At 41.4% G+C, this 12,273-nt stretch overlaps 1 protein-coding gene across 5 annotated transcripts in view; it reads left to right on the forward strand.

Annotated features, from left to right (window-relative positions):
- CDR2L (cerebellar degeneration related protein 2 like) overlaps nucleotides 1-12,273 on the forward strand; it is a 35,728-nt gene that overhangs the window by 19,179 nt on the left and 4,276 nt on the right. For 3 of the 5 annotated variants that reach the window (XM_056550182.1, XM_056550181.1, XM_056550183.1), the window contains 4 exons: nucleotides 789-937; nucleotides 2,123-2,287; nucleotides 2,868-3,138; nucleotides 8,464-9,424. In XM_056550182.1, the coding sequence (XP_056406157.1) occupies nucleotides 789-937; nucleotides 2,123-2,287; nucleotides 2,868-3,138; nucleotides 8,464-9,045 (1,167 nt within the window). In that variant the 3' untranslated portion in view covers nucleotides 9,046-9,424. Of the gene's footprint in view, nucleotides 1-788; nucleotides 938-2,122; nucleotides 2,288-2,867; nucleotides 3,139-8,463; nucleotides 9,425-10,388; nucleotides 11,947-12,273 lie in introns of those variants that run through there. The other 2 variants (XM_056550184.1, XM_056550185.1) reach the window with 2 other exon arrangements.

Below are 12,273 nucleotides of genomic sequence, written 5' to 3' on the forward strand. Positions count from 1 at the left end.
TTTTTTTTTTTTAGTATTTTTGTACGGAAAGCAGCATTTAGAAGCAAGGTGACCCTTGTTTAAAAAAAAATCCTTATTAATAACTTAGGGCCCTTTGCTGCCTCAACCCAGTCGACTGCACTAATACAAATTGTGCTTGATCCTGTAAATGTATGAGGAGTACATATTTCTTTAGAGGACAAAGGGAATCTTGATCCCAAACTGGTCATAAGTACGATCGCAAACTGGTCATAAGTTATCATGATGTGGCGGCGGACCGCTGAGAGCTGCACAACACAAATCTTGAAGGGTAGTATATACTGTCTGGTAAAAGGAAAACATTATTGAACTTTAAACATCTGAATGGTGGGGACGTCAAGACTTGTACTTCCTTTTCATCCCAAGGACCTCTATAGGATTAACGTGTAACTTCATTCATGCTCTGGCACCAGGATATGTATACATTTCTCAGCACCTTCGTAGCAAAAGACTTGCAGTGGTCAGGATACAGATTTGGCGGAAGTCCCATGCAAGTATCTTGATCGTTGCAGTCTCAGGCATATCTCGGGCTACGAGGGTTCCACAAAACTTTAAATGCATATCCTGCTACCCGAGCGTGACTGGCGTTACGCTTTAAAGAGATCCTAGAGTCTACTTTCCATCACATCTCTTTGACCTTTGTGGTATGGCTATTTGACATGTCATAAGTTTTTATTAACAGTAAACCCCTCTTATAAACAGGTAAAATGCTGCCACTATCACAGTCTACAAATCACTTTCTTATTTTTGTATTCTTTCTGGCGCTACAGTACCTAAGTAAACAGCTGGAAATGCTCCGCCAGGTGAACGAGCAACACGCCAAGGTATATGAGCAACTGGACACTGTAGCACGAGACCTAGAAGCCACCAATGTGAGCCTTGTACAGGAGAACAAGGTGGCACAACAAAAAATAGAAAGGTAAGGAAGTGGAAAAAGACACATTGAGGAAATAGAAAACGGCAAGGTGTGACAATATGTGAGGAACCTAACTATATTCTAATTGGATGTCATTGTTTAGGTTCAATAGCAAAACCTTACATTTAGGAGCCTTGTCAGACTCGCTATTGATGAGAAGGAGACTGCATTGTAAAAAGCTTCATTTTTAAAATATTAGACTTGTCATAGTGGAAGGACGTCCTTTAAAGACTGTAGAAATAACAGTAATAAAGAAAAGTAGTCTCTTCCAGTCCTTAGTGTGATTTTGAAGAATCCATCTGTTGAAAGGGGTGTAAAGGGTATTGCTATCTCAAAATGTTATTTGATGGTATTCTACGATGTACCTGCCATGGATGGGGCCAAACAGCTGCTTTCCTGTAATCTGTACTGCTCAGAGTAGGTGATGGTGTGTAACAATGACATCTTGGTGAATAAAGGGGTTTTTCCGTCTCTGCATGGTATCCCCAGGTTATGGTATAACATGCTAAATGGTGGAAACCTGACTGCACTCATATATAGAATGGAAGTGAAATGTCCCCTGGAATAAACAGAGTGCAGCAACAATATTTGATGCCCCATAGGGTATAAACGGAACGCTGGCCCATTCCAGGGACAATTTTCCCATTCTCCAGATCAGTGGGATCCCAGTGGTTGTACCTCCCCTGAACAGCTTGTTATACCTTATCATGTGGATGGTGGAAATCATCTTGAGAAAGGAATACTGCTTTAACTTTAAAATAGTGAAGACATGGGAACCTGAATAGCTGTTACTAGGCCGAAGTGTCTCAGTCAACCCACATCATCCTTTGGCTCACGATGAATATCCCACTATCGAAGACTTCTTCCTTGTGCTCCAATCTCCAGAATAATGGAGGCTGGGATACCTCCTGTGTCTGTCCCATCATTTAAGCTAAATTTGTGGGTGTGTTTATACTGAGCGAGAGTGTATACCGTATACAAATACAGGCAAATACAACTATACGCCCTTATGGACTGGCATAGTATATTGAAGCTGTGGATGTATCATTGTCTAGTTGGTGTCACATATAGACTGGAAATAATAGTTTTATGTACGGTCAGCACTTTAGGCCAGCACAGTGTGTCCGATTAAATCTGTTGTAATACATCATTTTAACAGACATGACCATACATATTTTGTATTTCTAGTTTAACTGATACCATAGATGGTCTACAGAGGCAAGTAGAAGATCTGCAGAGACAGGTTGAGGAATTACAAGGAATGGAAAAAGTAAGAACCAGAAGGGAAAAAAGAGAAAGACGTCGTACTATCCACACCTTTCCTTGTGTACGTGAACTGTGCTCCAGCAACTGGTAAGTACTAAGATCTGACAACAATAATAATAATTACATTTATTTTTAGTTTTTTCCTTTTTTTTCATGATTGTAAAAGAAACTGACCTATATTTCTAACAAACATATATTTAAGACATGTATATTGGCTTTACCATAATTTTAAATGGTTATTGGTTATTGGCATATACTGACAACAAGCCTAGGTAATGGGGGGCAGGGGGGCTTAGCTTGTGTTCTATGCAAGAAAGGGAGTGACTGGGTATCTTCTAGCTGTGTCTGTTCTTCAGAGGATCTGCACTGTACATGCAAGGTAAATTAAGGCTTTCCTCTCATCTCAGCAGAAGTGTTATTGCTTAGTGTAGCTCTCTTCTTGCTGTGCTGATGCTGTATGTACTACACAGCCAGAAGTTTATTCTCCTTCCTCCTGAATCCACTGCTGACTGGCTCAAAAACTGCAGTGGCAGGGGTAAAAAAAAAAATGCCAGAAAAAACTATGTCAGATCCGTGTGAAACCATCTTCCAATATAATCATGACCATGGTAAAATGATTACACATAGTAATAATCTTGTCCCAATGTTTTTGTTGATTTGTGTACAGGTATGAGGCTACAGTCAGCAAACATGCTTCCTGCCTGGATCTGACTCAAAGACCATTACAGATGGAAAATCAGCGTTTGCAGATGGCTGTAAATGTTTTGAGGGCACAGGTAGCAGAGGAACGGCAACGTAAGGTGAGGGCAGAACAAGAGTACCAGGCTGTCATCCAAGAGTATGCTGAGCTGGAACAAAGAGCATGTGAAATGGACAACTGCAAGATGCGTATAAAAGAACTAGAGAATGAACTACAAGAATTACAGCAGATGAAACAAGTGAGTGCATTGAGTAGAAAAGAAAAATCCTATTCAATCAGAAGTCAAGATCCATTTAAAGCTGGGGCTAGATATGACACATGGAAGGCACCGTAACACTTGTAGGAATAAATTGCAGCAGACACTAGGTCACTGCAGATTTGTCTCCGACATAAATGTGGCAAAAATGTTTGTTTGTTTCATTTTATTTGGGGGGGGGGGGCAACAAAAAGCTATTTTGGCATCGATTACAATGCATTTGGAGAGTCTTCAGACCTTTTCATTATTTTTTTTCACATTTTGTAATGCTGCACAATCCACTAAGAGAAATAACCAGGGCACTCACCCGATATGTAGAACTTCAATCTTCTTTATTCAGAATGTTGCATACAAAAGCATATGTACAGTACAGGATACGGGTGAACGGACTGGACAGGGGGCTGTAGATCAGGGAAACTGTGCCGTTTTGCGCTATGTGCTTCGACTGCCCACCACGTCATCTCGCTGGATCCACGTTTAAATCATCCCTAACTATCTGTTGCCTGGGAAACAATCAAAAACAGGTAAGTGCAATTAAAAACCTTATAAAACCAACTAGCGATATAGGGAACTATAATAATGCATTTAACTCTGTCCGTTCATTGAGACCTATAGGCCCCATAGCTTCTAATCTAAGGATGCATTTGGTTTCTTTTCTCAACAATATATCTTTTTTTTTTTTCACCATTCCGAGCATGCTCAATTCTCTCCAGAACGGCAAATTGGAAGTCAGCAGCATGCATGTCATTGATGTGCTGAATGAATCTCCTGGCCCCCACGCCAGTCCTGAGAGAATGAACATGTTCCTGGATCCTATGAAACAACAGGCGCGTGGTCTTCCCTATGTAGAACTGTTTGCATTTACAGATAAGAGCATATCCAATATATGAGGATCGACAAGTAATACATTGATTTATATAGATCTTATGTCCTTCCAAGTCTAAGGTTTTACATTTTGCATTCATGGAACAAAAAGAGCATGAACCACATTAATTACCTCTAGGTCTTTGTTCAGACAACCAATCTATTTGCTCTATATTTTTCTTGGATTGCTTTTTTAAATAATCACTTATTGTTCTATTTCTTTTATATGTTATTATAGGTTTTTGTTTTACTGCCCCTAACAAATCTGTATCCTCCTGCAAGGTGTGCCAGTTATTGAAGATGGCACTTCTTATTACATTATTGAGTGGTGTTTTCAAAAGAGAACACTAATCTCTGGTTCCCTTTTTTTTCCATTTTTGTCCTCAACAACTGTTCTCTCTGTATTTCATCCACACTCTCTTGCTGCCTGGAAAATATTCTTAGCATAACCTCTAGTCGTTTTTGTAATTCATTAGCCTGTAACTCAAAATTCTGCTGGTTACTGTTACCACATTTGAGCCTAGAACTTAGTTAGGATATCTGTAAATGCAAACGATTCTACATAAGGAATACCATGCGCCTGTTGTTTTCTAGGATCCGGGAACATGTTCATTCTCTCAGAACTGGCGTGGGGGCAAGGAGATTCATTCGGCACATGAATGACATGCATGCTGGTGACTCTGCTGACTTCCAATTTGCCGTTCTGGGCATGCTCGGAATGGTGAAAATAAAAATGATATATTGTTAAGAAAAGAAATCAAATGGATCCTTAGATTAGAAGCTATGGGACCTATAGGTCTCAATGAACGGACAGAGTTAAATGCATTATTATAGTTCCCTATATCACAAGTTGGTTTTGTTATGTTTTTAATTGCACTTACCTGCTTGTTGATGATTTCCCGGGCAACAGATAATCAGGGGTGATTTAAACGTGGATCCAGCGTGATGACATGGTGGGCAGTTGAAGCGCATAGCGCGAAACGGCACCATTTCCCCGATCTACTGCCCCCTGTCCAGTCCGTTCACCCGTATTCTGTACTGTACATATGCTTTTGTATGCAACATTCTGAATAAAGAAAATTGAAGTTCTACATATCGGGTGAGTGCCCTGGTTATTTCTCTTACTGGATTATGCTGTTTGTGACTTATAAGATAACAGAGTCCACCACCTGGTTTCATTAGCTATCGGAAGGAGGAGTGGGACTTTACTGCAGGTGCAATCATATAGCATTGCCGAGAACAAATCTCTATTGGAAGGAATTTTGTAATGTTGCGTTCTTGGGCTAAGATTGAAAAAAAAAAATTGCCATTGTATTCAGACCCTTTACTTGGTACTTAGTTGAAGCACCTGTGGCAGTGATCACAGCCTCCAGTCTTTTTAGGGATGATGCCACAAGGTTTGGGGATTTTCTACCATTCTTCTCTACAGATCCACTCAAGCTTTGTCAGGTTAGCTAGGGACCATCGGTGGAAGCCATTTTCGGGTCTCTTCATAGATGTTCAAGTTTGGTCCACTTAAGGACATTCACAGAGTTGTATTTAAGCCACTCCTGTGTTGTCTTGGTTGTGTGCCTAGGATTTTTGTTGAAAGGTGAACCTTTGCCCCAGTCTAAGGTCCAGGGCACTGTGGATCAGGTTTTCATTAACAATATCTCTGTACTTTGCTTCATTCAGCTTCCCTTCAACCCTGATCAATCTTCCTGTCCCAGCCGCTAAAAAACACCCCTACAGCATAATGCTTAGACTGTTTCTTAAAGTCGAAGGGTCCGTAAGGTGATTTTTTTTCCACACTCTTGGTGGGCTTTCATGTGTCTTATATTGAGCAGTGGCTTCTTTCTGTCCACTGTACTCTATAGCCCAGATTGGTGGAGTGATAGTTATCCTTCAGAAGGTTTCTCTAATCTGCACACAAGATCTTTGGAGTTCAGCCAGAGTGACTATTGGTTTTTTTCCCCCTTCTCCCTAATTCAGTTATGTGAGGCAGAGTCCTGGTTGTTCCAAACTTCTTCCATTCAAGAATTAGGAAGGTCACTGTGCTCTTGGGAACCATCAGTGTAGCACAAAATGTTTTGTACTCTTCTCCCGATCTGTGCCTTTACACAATAATGTGTTTCAGCTCTACGGGCAGTTTTGTCCACCTCATGGCTTGGTTTTTGCTCTGATATGTCACCTGTGAGACAGGGGGTGTCTTTCCAAATCACGTGTAGAAACCTCTCCAAAATTATTTAAAGAAATGGAAGGACTCTAGGGCTAAATTTCGAGGGTCATAGCAAAGGGTCTGAATATTTATATTTATGTTTTTAATTGATCATTATGCGGCACCACCACCTGTACAAGACAAAGTCCTCCCATTAGTCACTGGCCCTATCTTATATGAAGGATAGCCTTATACCTATTCCATGAATGCTTAACCACTTAAGGACCAAGGACGTACAGGAAATCATTCAGCAGGCACAGGGTACATTCACACGGGCGGGGGTTTACAGCAAGTTCTCTGCTGCAAGTTTGAGATGTGGCAAATTTTCTGCCGCAACTCAAACTCCCAACGAGAAACTCACTGTAAACCCCCGCCCGTGTGATGTACCATAAAAACACTACACTACACCTACACAAAATAAAAAGTAAAACGCTACATATGCACATGCCCCTACACAGTAACCTTCCCCCCCCCCCCCCCCCCCCAATAAAAATAAAAAATGTCTTGTACGGCACTGTTTCCAAAATGGAGCCTCCAGCTGTTGAAAAACAACATCTCCCAGTATTGCCGGACAGCCACTGACTGTCAAGGCATGCTGGTAGTTTTGCAACTGCTGGAGACACCCTGTTTGGGAAACGCTGCCGTAGGGTATTTTGGTGGCGGATAAAAATCCCCAGTTTAGGCCTCAAATGCGCATGGCGCTCTCTCGCTTTGGAGCCCTGTCGTATTTCAAAGCAACAGTTTAGTGCCACATATGGGGTATTTCTGTACTCGGGAGAAATTGCGTTACAAATCTTGGGGGGCGACACCCCTCTCCTTTTCTGTGAGGGGTGTAATTTCCAAAATCGGATCACATGTTCACTGTTCTGGCACTACGGGGGCTTTGTAAACACACATGGCCCCAGACTTTTATTCCAACCAAATTCTCTCTCCAAAAGCTCAATGGCGCTCCTTCTCTCATTGTAGTTCGCCCGCAGAGCACTTTACATCCACATATGGGGTACTCAGAAGAAATGGAGTTACACATTTTGGGAGGCTTTTTCTCTTACTACCCCTTGTGAAATTGAAAATCCAACTTTAGCGGAAATTTGTCAAACACCTGTGGGGTGTAAAGGCTCACTGTACCCCTTGTTATGTGCCTTGAGCGGTATAGTTTCCAACATAGTGTGCTGTTTTTTTGTTTTTGTTTTTTTATGCTGTTCTTGCACCATATGGGCTTCCTAAAAGTGACATCCCCCATCCCCCCCCCCCCCCCCCCCCAAAAAAAACCATTTCAGCAAAATTTGCTTTCAAAAAGCTCAATGGCGCTCCTTTTCTTCTGAGCATTGTAGTTCGCCTGCAAAGCACTTTACGTCCACACATGGGGTATTGCCATACTCAGAAGAAATGGGGTTACAAATTTTGGGGGGCATTTTCTCCTCTTGTAAAAATGGTAAATTTGGGGGAAAAAATGTATTTTTGTGAAAAGAAATAAAAATATTTTTTACACATCCTACTTTAACAAAAAGTTGTCAAACACCTGTGGGATGTTGAGGCTCACTGGGCCCCTTGTTACATTCCTTGAGGGGTGTAGTTTCCCAAATAGTGTGCCATGTGTTTTTTGTTTTTTTTTTGCTGTTCTGGCACCATAGGGGCTTTTTGGGGTGAAATTAGGGGCCTCTGCTTATATTCGGGTCGGCTTATACTCGAGTATATACGGTATCTATTCTTTCTGCAGATGCTAGAATTGGAAATTCCATTGTGTGAACAGTGCAGCAGAATCCCATTGAAATCTTTGGAATGTCAGTGCGGAATTCTGCACGGACATTCTGCCGTGTGAACATAATCTTAGACGCATTGCTTATAATAGAGCCATTATGATATGTGGTTTTATTTTTTCAAAATTTCTCCTTTGCTCTCAGACATGGGAAAAAAACTGTCTTGTGAATCAGCCCAGGCAAAAGCATCCATGGACGTTTTGCTTATTCTGAAGACTATTTTTTTTCCATTGCAGTTATAATGTGATTGCCTTGATACATCTCTACCATTGTCTTCTATGGACAAGTACTGTAATTGTGTATGTAAAAAGACAATTGTACAAAGAGCAATCATTCAGTCAAAGAGGCCTTTGTATCTTTATTCTGGGAATACAGGGAGGCAGACAGTGGGTGTAGATTAGAATATTTGATGACAACATGAGTTCTTTCTATCTCAGCTATGTTCATGTCACTGTAATAGTTAAACATTTCATATATATGTCCACACAGGTAAAGCGTTATCTCCTAAGCCGTGGAGATAGCCTTTCACAGGCATTGCTGGAACCCCTTAACAAGACTCCAGAAACTGATGACCCCGAGCCTTTAGAGGGGGGTGAAGATGTGAGCAAGAATCCAGCATCTCCAAACTCTGCTGTCAGGAAAAGCTGCAGCGACACAGCACTGAGTGATATTGTTGGGAGAGATGCTGCCAGCCGGCATGAAGGTAATTATACCCTACATGCCAACAACACCAGGCGCCGGGGAATGTCTATTCTGCGAGAAGTGGATGAGCAATATCATGCACTGCTGGAACGATATGAGGAGCTTTTAGCCAAATGCAGGAAACATGAGGACAATCTCTGTCATGCTGGCGTGCAGACTTCTCGTCCCGTGTCAAGAGACAATTCCAGCAGAGACCTTCCTGCCGAGGAAGTAGAGCCTGAGAGAGCACTTACGCTGCAGCTGGAGGCTGCTGACCGACGGTTGGAGCAGAGTCAGCCTGAGTACAAGGCGCTGTTTAAAGAGATATTTAATCGCATCCAGAGAACCAAGCAAGATGTTAGTGCTGAAAAGGGACCTGGTGGGAAGTGAGACCTATTATGACCAAATTTATAGTGTTGCTTACACTAAGCACCCCCTGCACTCTTATGTACTCCCAGTGGTTGCCTGCGGAGCACTTTTCTCACTGCCCATAACAGACCCACTGACATTGGTGCACTCCTTTTTGAACACTCTTGTGTTCACCTATGAATAGCCCAGTAGCCAATCTTCTGAATAAGCTTTGATCTGCACAGCCAATGCATTATTAATGTAGAGGTCTCTCATATAGCAAAGCTGCATTTAAAAACAGGCAAAATCTGCAGCTCAGATAGATCAGTCTCGTGGGTAATAGTAACAAATATATATAACACTAGGAAAGGTACTTAAAGGGGTATTCCAGGAAAAAACTTTTTCTTATATATCAACTGGCTCCAGAAAGTTAAACAGATTTGTAAATTACTTCTATTAAAAAATCTTAATCCTTTTAGTACTTATGAGCTTCTGAAGTTAAAGTTGTGCTTTAACCTAAAGTGCTCTCTGATGACACGTGTCTTGGGAACCGCCCAGTTTAGAAGCGGTTTGCTATGGGGATTTGCTTCTAAATTGGGCGGTTCCCGAGACACGTGTCATCAGAGAGCACTTAGACAGAAAAGAACAACCTTAACTTCAGAAGCTCATAAGTACTGAAAGGATTAAGATTTTTTTAATAGAAGTAATTTACAAATCTGTTTAACTTTCTGGAGCCAGTTGATATATAAAAAAAATTTTTCCTGGATAACCCCTTTAATTTGTGGCTGACCTTCTCCAACTCACCCTTTAACTTGTCCTGACTAACCAAGAAAGATTTTTTTTTTTTGGGGGGGGGGTACGTAATCTAGAACAATACCTAGTATTTATCCTATATCCTAGAAATTGACATGCATTAGTTCACTTTAAATAGAAGCAACACTAATTGTTTACCATGTAGCTAAAGGTAGTATACAACACTATAGATATAAACAGCAGTGTCACTGTCGGCCTATATATTTCTGACTGGTACTAACAATACTGGTATATATAGCACGCCTGTTCTGGGGCATACAATCTGTATAAGAAGGTTTTTGGCTAGGTCCATTGCTGTGGCATTGGCTGTGCAAGCAGAGATGATCTGCATCATCAGTGTTTTAAAGCTCTGCAGAGTTTCTCTGCATTCTGCTGCTAAATGTAATATCCTTTTACCTTTGTGTGTCTGTGAGTGTGTCTTCCCCTTGCAAACCCAGGTCGAACTTTTAACTATTAAAACTACCGAAAAAAACAGCTGCAGTGACCAGGACAAAGGCCACTTGTACCTTTTTTTTTATAAACTACAACTTTAAAGGGTAGGAATCCTAACCATGATCTATCCAACATTGCAGGTAAAGAGGGCCTGGGCCCGACTCTCTACTTTTACAGCATCTCTGGACCTGTCACTGTGACACATTGCTGTGCAGCTCACCGGACTTCCAGAAACATATGAACATATTACGTTATATGATCAACCTATTAAAGCCATGTTTCCAGCATTTAAGCTGTTATAATGCTGTGGATGTGCTGTCAGAGCCCAAACTTGTATGCAAGAAGATATGGCGATTTGTTGTATGTTTCAATAGCATTGCTTCTCTCCTGAACATGTTACGCAGATCCAGTTTGCACATCCCAGCTTACGTTTTATTCACTATATACAAAACTAGTCTGTCAGCATTTTTTTTGCCATCAAAACTTCTGTAACGTTATCCGATGTCATGGTGTTTTAACTTGCTTGAGTAAAATGTTGTGTCATGGAAAGTGTCCATGAGGCCGGCTCTTGTCATTAGGTGCCCTGAGAATGTCCCCGCACCCCCTCTATGACAGTTACATAGTTAGTATGGTTGAAAAAAGACATACGTCCATCAAGTCCAACCAGGGAATTGAAGTGAAGGGTGTAAGGGGATAAGGGAAAGGGATGTAGTTTTATAATTCTGCATAAGCATTAATGTTATTTTGTTCCAGGAATGTATCTAACCCTGTTTTAAAGCTGTTAATTGTTCCTGCTGTGACCAGTTCCTGAGGTAGACCGTTCCATAAATTCACAGTCATCACGGTAAAGAAGGCGTGTCGCCCCTTTAGACTAAACCTTTTCTTCTCCAGACGGAGGGAGTGCCCCCTCGTCCTTTGGGGGGGGTTTAACCTTGAACAGTTTTTCTCTAACAGTTTCCTGATTGGATGCTAGAGTTGTCGATCATAGCTGAAGGAGGGGCTAGGGAAACATAATACAGGGAGCTCTTTGCACTTTACAAGAAGAGCCCACCTCATGGACACTTGCCATGGCAGAAACCAGGGGATACATAATTTTTCTCAGGCATGCAAGTTGCATGACAAGAGTGAGGCACCAGGTATCGTCCTACTTTCCTCCCCGACCTCTGTATAGGGCTGCCAGTAGTTTTGATAGCTCAGAACTGTTTACAGAATCCCTCAATAACAGGATGTAATTTGACTTTTGATAGAAGACTGTGGAAGCTATTTTAACAAGAATATGTTGTGCAAAAGGAAATCTTCAGAGCTGAATCCATCCTTTTCCTTTTGCATTACTGTTATGCTATCCAGCATCGGATTCTGTGCTCTGGCCATGGTCTCCTGGGTGAGCTGGAACTGCCTTTTCCATTGCAATGTTGTGTTGCAGAAATGTTGTGTTGTGTTGACTTATCTTGCGTAAATTAGTTCAGCCTTCAGGTGCTCCGGTGGGCTGGAAAAGGTGGATACATTCCTAGGAAAGAGTCTCCTAGGACTGTATCCACCTTTTCCAGCCACCGGAGCACCTGAAGGCTGAACTAATTTATGCAGGAAAAGTCATCAACTGCCGAGTCGAGAAGTTCGTGACGAATCGAATTTACTGTAAGTTCACTAATCTCTAGGTATTTTCATTGCAGTGTCTTTTTTACATGTAAGTCAGTGTACAGAGGCTGCTATCACAATAGTTAGAGCCAGGCTTTATTAACAAGCAAAATAGGAATTGGATTTTAATTTAGATCTGCCAAGCACCCAACTTATTTTTTTGTTGTAGGCCGATTGTTACATGGTTCTATTTTATTTTTTATCTTTACCGTAAGTGTTTCCAAAAAATGCAGCTATGATTTTTCCATATTGAACATACCATGCTAAATCTGCAGCAGGACATGATGCAATGGGGCTAAGTCTGAAAAATGAAGGAAATTTGCTAGAAGATTTGGTTAAAAATTCCTTATTGCTTTTTTGTTACCACTCTTATGCAGATTTTCATGGCTC

Source organism: Hyla sarda, chromosome 13 (genome assembly GCF_029499605.1).
Source record: "Hyla sarda isolate aHylSar1 chromosome 13, aHylSar1.hap1, whole genome shotgun sequence".
Lineage (NCBI taxonomy): Eukaryota > Metazoa > Chordata > Amphibia > Anura > Hylidae > Hyla > Hyla sarda.